Source organism: Acinonyx jubatus, chromosome D1, assembly GCF_027475565.1.
Source record: "Acinonyx jubatus isolate Ajub_Pintada_27869175 chromosome D1, VMU_Ajub_asm_v1.0, whole genome shotgun sequence".
Taxonomy (NCBI): Eukaryota; Metazoa; Chordata; class Mammalia; order Carnivora; family Felidae; genus Acinonyx; species Acinonyx jubatus.
Genome location: NC_069390.1, coordinates 91,474,463 through 91,491,401, shown reverse-complemented (window position 1 = coordinate 91,491,401; position 16,939 = coordinate 91,474,463). Strand labels below are relative to the sequence as shown.

General features: G+C 38.7%; 1 protein-coding gene across 8 annotated transcripts in view; it reads left to right on the top strand.

The window, feature by feature from the left end:
- Positions 1–16,939, top strand: part of CCDC15 (coiled-coil domain containing 15) — a 97,149-nt gene extending 80,210 nt beyond the window's left edge. For 6 of the 8 annotated variants that reach the window (XM_027036846.2, XM_053203916.1, XM_053203917.1 and 3 more), the window contains 3 exons: positions 1,301–1,477; positions 1,682–1,830; positions 3,066–3,827. In XM_027036846.2, coding sequence (XP_026892647.1) covers positions 1,301–1,477; positions 1,682–1,830; positions 3,066–3,187 — 448 coding nt within the window. In that variant the 3' untranslated portion in view covers positions 3,188–3,827. Of the gene's footprint in view, positions 1–1,300; positions 1,478–1,681; positions 1,831–3,065; positions 3,828–14,883 lie in introns of those variants that run through there. The other 2 variants (XM_027036844.2, XR_008290585.1) reach the window with 2 other exon arrangements.

The following is a 16,939-nucleotide window of genomic DNA, read 5'->3' as shown; positions in this document are numbered from 1 at the left end:
GCTAATTCTAATAACTCAGTGCTAAGTTGGTTTTAATCGGTTATTCCCTTAATTATGAGTATATTTAGGAAAACATAAGCTTCTTTTAAAACATAAACATGCTTCTTTGCATGCCAGGTAATCTTTAATTAGATGTCAAACATTGTAAATTTTGCCTTGTTGGTTGCTGAATATCTTTGTATTCATATACATTTTTCTGAGCTTTGTTCTGGGATGCAGTTAAATTACTTTAGAGCTTTGCTTTTATAATTTATTAGATTGTGTCTGGATCAGTGCTCAGTTTGGGACTAATCGTTAATCCCCACTGTGGAGGTAAGATCTTCCTGAAAACTCTACCCAGTGCCCTGTACATTATGAGTTTTTCATGTCTGAGTGGCAGGAACAGGCACTGTTCCCAGCTCTATGTGAGCACAAGGCACTCTCCCTTATTAGTCATTCTGATGATTCTGTCCCTAACCTCAGGTTCTCTCTTCCGATATGTGCACAATACTCTGCTGTGTATTTGAAGGAGACCTCTGTAGATCTCTGGGTTTTCTCCTCTCTGGTATTCTGTCTTACAAACTCTAGTTGCCTTTGTGTCCCTGGACTGTGAGCTGTATCTTCTCAACTCAGTCCACCAGGCTCTACCTCAACACTCCCACCCCTGTGCCACTGCCTGGAGACTTTCAAGGCTTGGGCAGTTAAAGGGCTCACTTCATTTGTTTGCCATTTGTCAAGAATCACTGTTTCTCAGTGCCTGATGTTGAGAGCCATAAAAGCCATTGTTTTTGGATTTTGTCTGGTTGATTGTTTGGTTTATTTATCTATCTATTTATTTGGCTGTTTAAGGAAAGAATGCTTTTGTAATTGGATTCTTACAGAAAAACTTTTTTTTTTAAGTTTATTTATTTTGAGACAGAAGAGTGAGGGAGGGGCCTAGAGGGAGGGGGAGAGAGAGAGAATCCCAAGCAGGCTCCTCACTGTCAGTGCAGAGCCCAGTGTGGGTCTTGAATTCACAAACCTGTGAGATCATGACCTGAGCTGAAATCAAGAGGCAGTGTCTTAACCGACTAAGCCACCCAGGCACCCCCAGAAACACTTTATTTGTAACCAATGGTCATTGCCACTTGAGAGGTTACATATTTATGTGAGGTATAAGATAAACTCAAATCAGCCAGCAGGAATTTTGAGGCTATTCTAGGGGTGCTAAACTGATTTCCTGACTCCCTTGTTTCTGGGAATTCTTTGAATTATTTGGTTCTAGTAGCTAGTCCTAAATAATGATTTTATGAAATTCCTAACCATGTTATTTTATTCTCAGAATTAAAAAAAAGAAAGAGCAGCAACGTTATGCTGAGGAGCAGAGGATACTAAGAATGAACTTCCATGAAGAGCCATGTTCAGGAGAGAAGATGAGTGAGAAAATAGCCCAGCTACAGCTTGAGGAAGTAAAAGGAGCCAGAGAAAAACAACAACAGAGAGAGAAGGAATGCCAAAGGTATTTTGAAAAGTTCTGCATAAAGTCCTGGCTCTAGCGGAATAGCACTGTATTTCCTCGCGTGCTATTTCCCAGTACAAGAGGAAGAGTTGAGGCATGGAGATGTGAAATAATTTTACTAGTGAAAGCTGGTGAAATAAGGACTCATGCTCATTCTCTTCCTAGTGGTTCACTTTGCCTGATCTTACTGTTATCTTTATATAGATATACGGAAGCTCTAAGAGCCCAGATCCAGGAGAAAATGCAGCTGTATAATATTACTTTACCTCCACTATGCTGTTGTGGTCCTGATTTTTGGGATGCGCATCCTGATACCTGTGCCAACAATTGTATTTTCTATAAAAACCCTAGAGGTAAGCTTAAAGGAATGGTTGGGGCCTGGTGGCAGTGAAAAAAACAAACAAACAAACAAACAATAAATGTAGTGATTGTAGTAATTTAGCATTCGTTGGTTGTTTACTAGATATCAGTGACTGTTATAACTCCTTTACAAAGCAACTCTTGAGACAATAAAAATAATTATAGTGAGTTAAAATCCTTTTTGAGATCTGTTACCTTCTTGTCTCCATTTATGCTGAGGAAATATTTCCGTTCCACTGTAGGGAGACTTGGATTCCAGGTCCTCCTGTGAATGAAGAAATGAGAGCTTGTGTTTTAGGGCCATCGAAGTTAGGCCTCTGTCCAGTTACATTCCCTACTGCCCAAATACTTTAATGTTATTTAACATAGACTTATTGCCATCTGTATCCACATTAGACTGCCACTTCTGCCAGGTGACACTGAGGAAAATGAGGACCAGTATCAGCTCTATATTCAGGAATCCCAGCTAGAGAAAAACAGAGTCCTTATTATTGTCACCAATGTTTCTGTTTCCTGGCTGTCCTTAAATATATTTATTTATTACATAGGGTAGAGATTGTGTAGGCTTCATGTGCATACCAAAAATACTGCCAGTATTTGTATTCCCCCTGCCCTGTCTGTGTGATACAAGTTCCTAATCAATTCTGTGAGTTAAATTTTAAAAACACAAATCTTATCATGCCATTCCTCTATTTCTAAAACCTCTAGGGTTCACCATTACAGTACGAAATGCATGCCATATTTAGCATATTTTCTCTCTGGCCCCAGGTGACACTCCAGCCTTATCAGACTTGCTACTTCCAGTACACATCACTTTCTTTTATACCTTTTGTGCCATCTGTTTTTCTGCCCGGAAGGCCGCCTTTCCTTTACTCTTATTAATCCTCCTAGACCATCTTAAATGTTACTACTTCTGGAAATCTTTTCCCTTTTCCCGGATGTGTTTTCATTCATTCTGAAATTCATTATGTGACAACATTTTGTATATGCCTCTGGTTTGAAAGTATTACCCTGAAACTTAATTATCTCTGTGTCCATCCTCTTCATTATCTTTTCCGTCCTCACAGAGTGCTTGGCATGTACTAAGTACTCGATAAATATGTATTCAATGAGTAGGCAAAGTTAATACCTATGAGACTTAGTAGAGAAGCAGTACTAATGGGAAGGAAGTGGGGAGAGTAGTGGAGAATCTGACTGACTTCATCACCGTGCAAATCTTTATTTGCAGCATATACCCGGGCACTACATTCGGTCATCAACTCCTGTGATATCCCTGTGGGGAACTCAGCTCTTCGAGTCGCCATGCATAATTTGGTTTCTGCACACAGACGGACTTTGAAAAATGTGTAATGAGAATCTGAATCCAACTGTTAGTATTTCAGTCTTCATTTAAAACCAACCCTGAGAGATTATTTAGGAAAAACTGATAAAGTGTATAAGATATGTAATCTAGAAAGACTGTCCCACGTAACAACCGTCTCTATAATTAGATCATTACCATTGTTTCAGTCTGTGCTTGGGGCTGAAATTGAAAGCTGGCTTCCAAGCTTGTGTTTTTGCCATGAACTGTGCGGAGTCTCTTGTTTTTAAAAAATGATCAGTTAGACCAGTAAGGTTTTTTTACTTAGCTCTGCTCTGATCAGAAGAGATCATGAGAAATCATTGAGATTATCTCATTTATTGCCTTTTTAAAACTGTTTCTTTGAGTCTTGACAAAACTGGAAATGTCTAGATAAAACAGAAAAGATGATTAAATGGGTTTCTGAGCATCAGTGGCCATCTACATTCCTGTTAGCTGTTCTAGTTGTATATAGCGATTAGAAATGAGAAGAATCTGAATTTGATGCACATTTTGTTTTCCTCAAGATTTTTCTCTCCTGGCTTTTAAACTTATTGCCTCTTTCCCCATTCAGTGCCATTGGCCATAGTACTTTATAATTTTATAATTTTGTACTGTAAAAACAAGGTAAATAAACCCTCTGTCTTTTGAGCTTCTTCTATGTGAAATAATTGTGAGTGACATTTCAAAAAGTAAATCTGAAGTCAAAGTGAGTAAAGGTCCTGCCTTATTTCCCTATCTTCTAAAAAGCTGAAGAATGGTATATCTACAGAGCAGATGAAGTAAAAATTTCTATAGTTAGTGTGAATTTGTTATTTCATCACTGATTTCCTGACACAAAATATGAAAAGGTTTAGTATTGAATTAAAGGTACTGAGAATTTCTTTTTCCAACTTTCTCTAATGATCAATGTTGAAGAAGCACATAGGTTACATCTCAAAAAACTCCTAAAACATCAAGCCAGGTCATCAAAAATAAGGGTCAAGATTACCTGTATGACAAGATTGACTGGTTATTTAACCAGATTAATAATCCAGTTCAGTCAAAATCTTTAAGTATTTGTATCCATGATTCAGCCTTTAAGAGTTGTATTTCTAACAGTTTTATTGACATATAGTTCATATACTATGTGATTAACTCATTTGAAATGTGCAGTTCAGTGGTTTTTAGTATATTCTAGGATTGTGCAAGTGTCACCACTGTCAAATTTTAGAATAGTTTTGTCATTCTAAAGAGATGCCCCCATAATCCAACAATCCCACTACTGAGTATGTATCTGAAATAATTGGAAGCAGGATCTCGAACAGATATTTGCATACCCATGTTCATGGCAGTATTACTCACAGTGGCCAAGAAGTGGAAGCAACCCAAGAAGTGTCTGTCGACAGATGAATGGATAAGCAAAATGTGGTCTATACATACAATGAATATTATTCAGCCTTAAAAAGGAAAGAAGTACTACCACATGATATAATATGGATGAGCCCTACGAACATGCTGAGTGAAGTAAACCAGTCACAAAAAGAAAAATGCAGTATGATTCCACTTATATGAGGAACTTAGTCAAATTCATAAAGACAGAAACTAGAATAGCATTGCTGGGGTCTGGGGGGAGGAGGAAATGCAAAGTTGTTGAATGTGTAGGGTTTCAGTTTTACAATATGAAAAAGTATTGGAGATCTATTTTACAACAGTGTGAATCTACTTAACATGACTGAACACAGCGTGTACACACTTAAAAACAATTACAATGGTAAACTTTAGATTATGTGCAGTTTTTTGTTTGTTTGTTTTGTTTTTTTACCACAGTTAAACATTTTAAGAAGGAAAATTCCATCCCATTAGCAGTCACTTCCCATTCCCTCCTCCCTCAGCCCTTGGCAATCACCAACCTGCTTTCTGTCTCTATAGATAGATTTACGTGTTCCGGACTTTTCATAAGAATGGAATCATACAATATATAATTTTTGTGACTGGAGTCTTTGTTTAGTATAATTTCTTTTTCTTTTTCTTTTTTGACGTTTCTTTATTTGTGAGAGACAGCAGTAGTGAGGAAGGGGCAGAGAGTGAGAGAGGGAGACACAGAACCTGAAGAAGGCTCCAGGCTCTGAGCCACTGTCAGCACAGGGCTTAACGCGGGGCTCGAACTCACGAACCGTGAGATCATGACCTGAGCCAAAGTCAGACGCTCAACAGACCGAGCCACCCAGGCGCCCCATGTTTAGTATAATGTTTTTAAGATTTTTTCCATGTTATAGCATGTATCAGTATAATACTTCATTGCATTTTGTTGCCCAGTAATATTCCACTCTATGGATACCACATTTTATTTTACGCATTCATCACTTGATGAACATTCGGGCTCTTTCTCCTAATTGGCTATTATGAATAACGCTGCTATGAACATTTGCTTAAAGATTTTTCTGTGGACATATGTTTTCATTTCTCTTGGGTGTATACCTAGGAATGAATACGCTGGGTCACATGTAGCTCTATGTTGAATGTTTTGAGGAATTGAAAACCGTTTTCCAAAGTGGCTATACCATTTTATATTTCTACCTATGGTGATAAGGGTTCAGATTTCTTCACATTTACCAACATGTGTCATTATCTGTCTCTGATTATAGCCATCCCACTGGGTGTGAAGTGGTATCTCACAGTGGTTTTAATTTGCATTTTCCTGGTGGCTAATAATGTTGAGCATCTCACGTGCTTATCAGCCATTTGTGTATCTTCTTTGGAAAACTATCTTTTTAGATCCTTTGCCCATTTGTACTTGGGTTATTTATCTTGTGATTATTGAGTTATGAGTGTTAGTATATTCTCTATATAGGTCTCTTCTCAGACATATGATTAGTGAAGGTTTTCTCCCATTCTGGAGATTTTTTTTCACTTTCTTGATGATTTTCTTTGCCACACAGAAGTTTTTAATTTTGATGAACTCAAATTCATCTAAACTTTTTCTTTTGTTTTTCTTTTGTTTCTTTAACCGATACCTAATGCAAGGTCATAAAGATTTATTCCTGTGTGTTCTAATAAGAGTTTTATCGTTTTAGTTCTTACATTTAGGTCTGTGATCTATTGTTTTTCTTTTTATAAGTTTATTTATTTTGATAGAGGGAGTGAGCGGGGGAGAAGCAGAGAGAGAGAGGGCGAGAGAGAATTTCAAGCAGCCTCCACACTGTCAGCATGGAGCCCGATGGCAGGGCTTGGACTCAGAAACCGTGAGATCGTGACTTGAGCTGAAACCAAGGGTTAGATGTTCAACCAACTGAGCCACCTAGGCGCCCCAGTCTGTGATCTATTTTGAGTTAATTTTTGTGTAGGTGTTAGACCTGGGTCCAACTTCACTTTTTTGAACGAGGATATCCAGTTGTCCTAGCTCCATTTGTTCAAAAAAATTATCATTTGTGCTGTTGAATTGATATGACATTCTTGTCAAAAATTAGTGGACCATTAAGGTAGGGGTTTATTTCTGAACTGAGTTCTATTCCATTAATCTATATGTTTATCATTATACCAGTACAATCTGTCTTGATTAATGTAGCTTTCTAGTATGTTATGAAGTTGGGAAGTGGAAGTCTTCCAACTTTGTTCTTCTTTTTCAAGATTGGTTTGCTATTCTGAGTCGCTTGCATTTTTCATATGAATTTTAAGATTACCTCCTGCAAAAAAAGCTAGCTGAGATTTTTTTTTAATAGGGATTGCATTGAATCTATAGGTCACTTTTGGAGCAATTACCCTGTGATTCATGAACACAAGATATCTTTACATTCATTTAAGTCTTTTTTAACTTCTTTCAACAATGTTCTGTAGTTTTTAGGGCATAAAATTTGTACTTACTTTGTTAAATTTATTCCAAAGTATCTTATTCTTTTTGATGCTATTTTCAATAGAATTATTTTCTTAATTTTATTTGCAGATTGTTCATTGCAAGTGTATAGTAATGTAATTGATTTTTTGTATATTATTCTTGTGTTCTGCAACCTTCCTGAACTTTTTTACTTTTAGTAGTTTTGGGGGGGTTTCTTGGGATTTTTTTAATATATAAGATCTTCTCATTTGCAAACAGAGATAGTTTTGCTTTTTTCCTCTCTGATCTGGATGCCTTTTATTTCTTTTTCTTGCCTAATTGCCCTGGGTAGAACATCCAGTACCATGTTGAATAGGAATGATGAGTGGACATCCTTGTCTTGTTTCTAATCTTAGGGGGAAAACATTTGGTCTTTCATCATTATGTGTGATGTTTGCTGTGAGTTTTAATAAAAGCTTTTAATAAAGGGTCCCTGAATTCCCTTTATTAGTTTGAGGAAGTTACCTTTTGTTACTAGTTTGTTGAGTGTTTTTATCCTGAAAAAGTATTTAATTTTGTGAAATGTTTTTCTGCATCTACTAGGATTATTGTGTGTTTTTTGTCTTTTTTTTTTTCTACTTAATAAAATGTATTACAATAATTGGTTTTCAGATGTCAGACTAACCTTTTACTTCTAGGATAAGTTGTATTAGTTCTTACCTATTTGGTCTTGTACTACAAGGTTTTTGCTTGTTCATTCTATTTTCTTTTTTTTTTTTTTTTTTTAGTTTGGTTATCTGAGATAGGTGAATTGACGTGTCCGACACCAAGTTCACAGTGAAATGATAATGGGATTAAATCTTGCATAGGATTAAGCAACTTTCCAGTCTTCTTCCTCTAGGTTCAGTCTATGAACATAAATCTCCCCTGAGCAGGAATATGTTTTTGCGTTGTAATTTGGCCATATATAAACAGTGTTAATGATTTATTTCTGTGGGGTTAGAGAATGCTGGGATAGCTAGCAGCTACCAAGGAGGAAGCCTGAATCTCATAACCCTTACTGATGATAGGTTGGCAAATCCTGTTTAAATTGGATGAATGCACTTTGAAAAGAAGCTTGGAATCTAAGAGTTTGCTAATTTATAAGTTTGTGAACTCATGGTTGGATGGACAAATTCTACAAGGTTTCTAAATGAGAAGGACCTATAAAAATGAAGAGACCTGGATGTAAGAAGTGAGCCTAAGTGAGATAGATTTTGATTTCTGGGAGGGGAGGGGGGGGTATTAAGTTTGGACCCACTAATTCAAATAGGGTAGGTAGCAGACATTTCAAATAAACAACTGAGTAAGAATGAACTTTCTTAGAGATAATTATTTCTTTATTCTCCTCAAATTTCTTCTAGGTTTTCCCTCATACTTACCAGGTGGTGACAATGCTTCCTGTATCTCTGGAAAAACAAGCTGTCAAAGGGAGGTTCCCCAAGTTCCCACCATCCTACCTACCTACCTGCCTACCTACCTGTGTATCTTAGTTCTTAATATGGATAAACTTTTATTCTATCTTAGGCCTGCTCTGACTTGTGGCTAGATCCAGTTCCCTTCCACCTACTTAAGGAAACAATGCCTCAGCATTTCTCTGCCTTGTCTTCTGCATCATAATTTCCTCCTCACTCCTAGTCTTCCTATCAGTATATAAAGCTGCTGTGATTTCTTCCGTCTTTAAAACCAACCAGAGAGAAGAAAACCTATCTTTCTTCGCCCTGCCTTCCCCTTTACCTACCACCAGCCTTCTCTGCTTCTCTTTCTGACAAAACTCCTTGAGTTGTCTCTACCTCCTCCTCCTGTTCTCACATTCTTTCTTGAATGCATTATAGCAAGACATTTGCCTTCATCTCTCCAATGAAGATGCTTTTTTCAGAGTCTCCAATGACTTCCATATTGTTAAATCCAATGGTCATTCATTCTCATACTTCCTCTTGACCTTTCAACAGAATTAAACTTTTTTTTTTGAAGTTTCTTATCACCTGGCTTCTACAACACCAAAGCTTTTGATTTTTCTTCCAACTCAACTGGTTATTTCTTCTTCATTTCTTTTTGCTGTGTTTTCCTCATCTTTGAATATTAGGGTGTCACAGGGCTCAGTCCCTGGACTTCTTTTTTACTTACACTTACTCTTCTGGTGATCTCTTTTAGTCTGATGGGTTTTTAAAAAGTTTTTTTTTTAATGTTTATTTATTTTTGAGAGAGAGAGACCGAGCACGAACAGGGGAAGGGCAGAGAGAGGGGACACAGAATCGGAAGCAGGCTCCAGGCTCTGAGCTGTCAGCACAGAGCCCGACAAGGGGCTCAAACCCACGAGCTGTGAGATCATGACCTGAGCCGAAGTTGGACGCTCAACCGACCGAGCCATCCAGGCACCCCTAGTCTGATGTTTTTTGTTTTTAATTTACATTTATTTATTTTTGATAGAGAGAGACAGAGCACAAGTGGGGGAGGGGCAGAGATAGAAGGAGACACAGAATCGGAAGCAGGCTCCAGGCTCCGAGCTGTCAGCACAGAGCCTGATGCAGGGCTCGAACTCACAAACCGCAAGATCATGACCCGAGCCGAAGTCAGACGCTTAACCAACCGAGCCACCCAGGCGCCCCTGATGGTTTTAAATGTTATCTACATACTCCCAAATTTATATTCTGGTCCAGACCTCTCACTGAAATCAAACTGTTAACAACTCCAACTGCTTACTTGACATTTCCACATCGTTGGCCTCCCTCAAATTTGCTCTTTCTACAATCTTTCCCATGTCAATTCCCATGTCCCATCTATTTATTGAGGCTGAGAAACTTGAAGAAATCATTGCCTTCTGTCTTCATCTCATTTTCATCCTTCATCACTTCCTCAGCAAATTGTGTCAACTCTACCTTCAAAATGTATCTCCCGTTCATGTTCCTTATCCTGCCAGATGCCTGGTCCAAACCACCAGCATATCTCTCATGGATTACTGTAAGAGTTTCCTAAGTAATCTCTCTGCCTGTACTTTGTATACTTTCTCAGTACAGCAACCAAACTTTAACACATCCAAAAACCAACCTTCTGGTCTCCACCTTTTACACACACATATGCATACCCCCTAATGACAACAAAAAAATCTGTTCCTTCAGTCTTCTCCATCTCAGCAAATGACGGCTCCATCTTTTTAGCCAAGAAAAGAAGAAGAAGAAGAAGAAGAAGAAGAAGAAGAAGAAGAGAGTCAACCTTTACTTGTGTCTTTCTTATGCAACTTCTTGTTGGCTCTACCTTGAAAATGTATGCAGTATACAACTACTACTCAGTATCTGCCCCACTGCATCCCTGATCTGAGTCATCATCATTCCTGAATTATTGTGACCGTCTCCTAGTTGGTTATCTTGTTTCTATATTTGCCCCTTCCAGACTGTTCTTAGTACCACAACCAGAGCAGTCCTTTCAGAAAAATAAGATTGTGTCACTCCTCTGCTCACAGTTCCCTTTGGCTATTCAGGAAATTTCAGCCAGAGTCCTTATTATGTCATACAAGGCCGTAAAAAATCTGGTCCTAATCCCTTTTGAGTCTTTATCTCCAACTGCTCTTTGTTTTTGCACATTCTGCTCATCTTTGTATTCCTTAGGACAGTCTAGGGGCACTTTTGCTTTAGGGCTTTTTAATTTGCTGTTTGCTCTGCATGGAGACACTTCTCCCTCAGGTAATATTTGGCTAACTTCCTTACCTCCTTTAAGTCTTTATTCAAATGTATCTTCTTAAAGGGCTTTCTGGACCCTTGGCCATCTTATTTTTTTTTTTTAATGTTTATTTATTTGTTCTTGAGAGAGAGAGAGAGAGAGAGAGAGAGAGAGACTCTCAAGCAGGCTCTGCACTGTCCGTGTGGAGCTGGACTCAGGGCTCGAACTCACGAACCGTGAGATCATGACCTGAGCTATAATCAAGAGTTGGATGCTTAGCCAACTGAGCCACTTAGGTACCCTTGACCATCTTATTTTAAAATCAACCCTCCTGACCACCTCCACACCCAGGTATTCCTTATCCCCTTTCTCTGCTTTACCTTTCTTCATAATACTTCTTTCTGCATGACATACTATATATTTTACTTAATGTTTATTTTCTCTCTCTCCCTGCTGGATTGTATACTCCACAGAGACAGGGATTTTTGCTTATTCAGTGGTTCATCCCCGGTTCTTAAGACTATGCCTGTTACATAATGGGCTCTCAGTAAATGTTTGTAAAATGAATGAACATTTTTGTCCTTTAAAAATTCCAAGTATTTCTACGTGATTAGTAGTTTTACCTAATGTTTTTGATCTTTACCCAAAAGGTCTTTGGACATCATTTTATTTTGTATTTTATTTTCTCATTGCTACTGTAATTCGGGACAAATAATTTAATTTCTCTGGACTATAGTATTCTCTTTTATAAAATAAGAGAGTTATACTAAGTGACCTTTAATCTCCCCTGTAGCACTAACATTGTATGGACTTATTAATTATGTTTTATACTTTTGGCCTCACTCTCAAGGTTTCCATTTCATTTGCTCTTCATGCTGAGGTTGCACTAGTGTAGGTTTTACTCGTGGACAGTGAGGCGAGGGTAGGGCAGGTTCGTTCTCCTCCACTCCGACTCCACCACCGACCTTGTCAGAGTAGATGCAGATTCGATAGGTCCCAGTGGACTAGGAGGGCAGAGCAGGTGGAAAAAGAGCAAGAAAGTACGGGTATAGGTGCAGCAAGAGGAGCACAATCCCGCTGTGTTGCTCCCAAGACAGGAACTTTATTGGTTCACAGCATCCAGGCCAAGCGATGGAACACATATATGATGGAGGCCACTTCAGGAATATGGTAGTAGCGGAGGATAGTCATGTACTAGTTTTCCGGCAGTGAAAAACTGGTGCATGATACATTTTCCTAGGCGGTCTAACCAAAACAGCTTGCTCCAGTTGCTTTGGTTTTAGTGAACTCTGTTCTCCCTCTTGCACTGTTGTAGTATATTGCTTTAGTACATAACTTAATTGTCTAGGCCTCGCCCTTACCTAGTTAGCCCTTTTTTGGTAGCAGGAATGAGATTGGCAGCAACTTTATGGACTACTCACTGGGCGCAGAGGCTAGAAACTGCTGCTTTTACCTCTTCTAACCACTTAAAGTGTGATAAAGGGGGTATCTGGTATTACTTTACCATGTTTACTTAGGTTATGACTTTGGAGGCAAAATATTTCTTTTCATTTCCCACTAGGTGTAGTGAACATAATTTGTTTTGTGTCCCATCTTGGTGGGGCATTTCTCCATGCTTCTCTGAAAAAAAGATTTGGGAGATTGGAAATATTATTGAGGAAGATAAAGGAAACGCTCTCCTGGCATGCTAGGCCCATTCTGACAGGCAAACAACTTTGAATATGTTGACTTAGATTTTTATTTATTTATTTATGTATTTATGTATTTATGTATTTATTATGGGTTTTTTAAATTATGTTTATTTATTTTTGAGAGAGAGACAGAATGCAAGTGGGGGGAGGGGCAGAGAGAGTGAGAGACACAGAATCCAAAGCAGGCTCCGGCTCTGAGCACAGAGCCAGACACAGGCTTGAACTCACAGACCATGAGATCATGACCTGAGCCAAAGTTGGACACTTAACCAACTGAGCCACCCAGGCGCCCCAATGTTTTAAAGCTGTTTTAAGGTGGAAATGAATAGTCCATGTCTGGTCTTGCTCTCACTGACCACTATTAGAGGGGTATGCCAAGGAGAAGTCAAATGGATTCCTTTTGAGTAAGGCAGTTTGGTATTGTACCATATAAGTTGTCATCCCTTTTGGGCCCCACGATGAGATAGATCACCCTTGGTAGAAATTTTCACTCAATTCTTGGCTTAGGTTCTTTGCAACTGCCTATCCCCCCACCAGATATCTACAGCAGTCATTAGTGGATGAAACTGTTAGACATTTCCATCATCTGAACCCACTAATTCATCCTCACATCTCTAAGAGTAAGAGAAGCAGACATTGTGCCTCTTGGTATGATGCAATACAAAACATACAGTGCCTTCTGTGAAGTATTTGTGCCCCGCAAAAGTTGAAACTGAATATGATCAAGCCTGTGAGCTTTTCTCATCTGGGTTCTGGGAGGAAATTGAGTCCTACTGTCCTATGGAATCTACTGTATATAATAAAGTAACCTCTCTCCTATTCACTTAGAATGGCACCACGCACCATCCTGGGAAGAATTGAGAAAATAGCCACTCAAATTGTTCTCTGTTTAGATGGTTTAGATGAAGACAATATGTAAAGAGAAGGGTGGTGAGGATTCTATTTACAGGAAATAGAGGGAAACAAATTATACTATGAGAAAGCAGAAATCCAAAGGATGAGTCATTCTAAAGTAAACTGACAATTTCTTCAACAAGTTAATGGCTTGAATTTAAAAAACGGGGAGATGGTTCTAGATTAAGACAGACTTCTAGAGATAACAACCACCAAATATAATGTATGGACTTTGTTTGGATCCTGATGTGAAAAAAAGCAATCTGTCTTTGAAGCAGGCAAGAGAATTTGAAGAGTCTTAAGTTTGGTAGATATGATGAAGTATTATATGAAAATATCTATGCAGATATGGATACTGAAGTATATCGGGAAGAAATGAAATTATGCTTGAGATTAATTCAACAAAATGAGACAACAGAGATAAAGTAAGTGTGGCAAAAGTTTGATGATAACGAATCCAGACCATGGGTATGTCAGGGTCTCGTGTTATTCAGTCTGTTTTTGTGTATGTTTGAATTTTCTTAAAAACAATTGAGTTTAAAAACGTTGGTCCTGAAATAACCTCGTTAGCATTATAAGTGTCCTCCTCGCTCTCTCTGCTCCCCCTCCCCATAAATAATAGAAGGTTTAGGTATGAAAGTAGTATCCCTTAGTTGTGGGACTTCTGACCTAGTTGTTATTATCTGTTATTATTGGAACCTAGAGGCTGCAGCATTTTGTGGCCTTTCTATAAGAAGGGGTGATTAAATAGAAATAGGTTCATTCCAGCAGGTGGGAGTTCTCTAATACAGCTCACACCCTGAATCATCAGATAGGCACCCAGTCACCTGGTTTTAATAATCTGATGAATTCCCAGGCATATAAAAATTCAGAAGATCAGGGATGAATGACCATGGAGAACATCAGGGTAGAAATGACAAAAAGAATGAATTGGCGATTGTAAAAGAACATACGGACATCCAATTTGACCTTTTAATGCCTAAGAGAAAAAGTTTTCTAAATGTTATGACATTTATGTTTGATTTGCATTTAGTTATTTTATTTATTTTTCCTTCTTACACTGAGCTTTTTTACCACTAAAGCCAGATTTTTTTTTTTAAGGCAGAGAATCAAGGAAAGAGGGTTTGCCTCATTGCCAGATGGATGGGTGTGTTATGTAAATTGAAAATTAGCATATCTTCTTTATTGCTTAACCAGAAATGAGATGATGCCTACGTACATTTTAATTCCTCCTGCTCAAAACTTGAGGTAACCCTCATCCAACAGGATCTTATCACCTTATCAAGATTGGGTTATGGTTCAGCTAGAGGAAGGAGGTGCCTTAACCTGCTTTCCTAGGTGGGCACTGTGTTTTTTGTAAGGAGTTCAAAGCAATTGCCATAGAGCTGACCAACCCATCTTTTTCTGTCACTCATCAGTACTTTATATCTACACATCAAACTTGACTGTCATACAGCTCTGTCCTTGAGGGTTCAAAGTCAGGGAGTCTTCAGGTATCTCATTTGCAAATAATCTTTTCCCATTCTATAAGTTGCCTGTTAGTTCTGTTGGTTGTTTTCTTCACTGTGCAAAAGCTTTTTATTTTGAGGAGGTCCCAATAGTTCATTTTTGCTTTTGTTTCCCTTGTCTCCAGAGAGATGTCAAGTGAGAAGTTGCTGCGATCAAGGTCAAAGAGGTTGCTGCCTGTTTTCTCCTGTAGGATTTTGGTGATCTGTCAACATTTGGGTAGAATCTCCAAACATGCTGTCATATTTGACTTTTAAAATACCTGTTAATTACCTGAACTGTTTATTTATTTTTATTTTTTTAATTTAATTTTTTATTTTTTAAATTTTACATCCAAATTAGTTAGCGTATAGTGCAACAATGATTTCAGGAGTAGATTCCTTAGTGCCCCTTATCCATTTAGCCCATCCCCCCTCCCACAATCCCTCCAGCAACCCTCTGTTTGTTCTCCATATTTATGAGTCTCTTCTGTTTTGTCCCCCTCCCTGTTTTTATATTATTTTTGTTTCCCTTCCCTTATGTTCATCTGTTTTGTCTCTTAAAGTCCTCATGTGATTGAAGTCATATGATACTTCTCTTTCTCTGACTGACTAATTTCACTTAGCATCATACCCTCCAGTTCCATCCATGTAGTTGCAAATGGCAAGATTTCATTCTTTTTGATTGCCGAGTAATACTCCATTGTATATATAAACCACATCTTCTTTATCCATTCATCCATCGATGGACATTTGGGCTCTTTCCATACTTTGGCTATTGTTGATAGTGCTGCTATAAACACGGGGGTGCATGTGTCCCTTCGAAACAGCACACCTGTATCCCGTGGATAAATGCCTAGTAGTGCAATTGCTGGGTCGTAGGTTACCTGAACTGTTTAGTTTATCTGTTTTCAACCTGACTGGATTTTTTTAATTTGAGGTGTGTGTGTGTGTCTTCATTTGGTGCAATAAATAGACAGGGACTTGATAAGACTTGAAGGACTTGATAAGGCAACACACAAAGACTTGAAAGAAACTGATGAATTTTCTGTTTTTTGTGTTTTATTTGTTTTTTTATTCTCGAGAGGCCTGGGAATGTTCCCCTCTCTCTGACTGAAACTCTGTCATTATAAACTTGGAAGAACCTGTCCAAGTTCATTGGTAGGAAGGGGTAAACCAGGTTTAGAAACAGCAATCAGTAAATAGAAATTATTAGAGCCCATTTTGACATACTGTGAATATCTAGATGACATTGATTCTAAGAAGGGAAGACTTGGGACAGAGAATAAGAGCCTCTCAGAAGGTAGGTCTAGGATTAGGACTCTTTGTCCCAGGAATTTCAGTCTTGGACTTGATTCCTGCATCTTGCAGCCAGTCCTTCACGTATTTTACAAGGCATGCCACTGTTATACTAGGAGCCAAGGATCTGAGGGCCGTACTCAAGGGTTTTGTGGAGAAATTCTAGGGTGAAAAGATTGCTGGGCCAAAGGAGATATAAGAGAGTTTTTCCAGACCTTGGTTGCCATAGACATCTAGGGGTGGCAGGAATATCTTCAGATTTTATTGGGTGGCACTGGTTTGTTTATTCAGACCTTTTAAAAACTTGCTAGTAAAACTCTTCCCTTGAAGACCTTCCAATCCTTGCCTGTGAAAAGTATGGTTCTTTGAAGTCACATGCTTCTGATTTCGAAACCAAATTTCCAATTTTTATTTGTCCAACCTGTTCTCCCTGTTTCATTCCTCTTGCCTCACAGCATTAAAATGTGTTCCCACTTGTAGACCCAAGAGAACAGCAGTGTAAGGTGAGGAGGCAGTTCCACACTTATCCCAGGTGCTAAGAGGGAGTTTGATTTTACATATGGAGAAGTCCTCAGGGAGAGATGCTGTCTCATCTTTCCACCACCATCACTGTGTAAATCAGGCATGCCAGTTCTCCATAAGCTTAAATTTCCTTGTCTGAGGAGATTATCTCCTAGCCATCCAGTGGTGCAGAGGAAGGTGTCAGATAAGAACTAGGAACTGGGGTGGTACCTGGATGGCTCAGTAGGTTTAAGCGTCCAACTTTGGTTGAGGTCATGATCTCACGGTCGGTGAGTTCGAGCCCAGCGTCGGACTCTGTGCGGACAGCTTGGAGCCTGGAGCCTGCTTCCGATTCTGTGTCTCCCTCTCTCTCTGCCACTCCCCCATTCACACACTCTCTCTCTC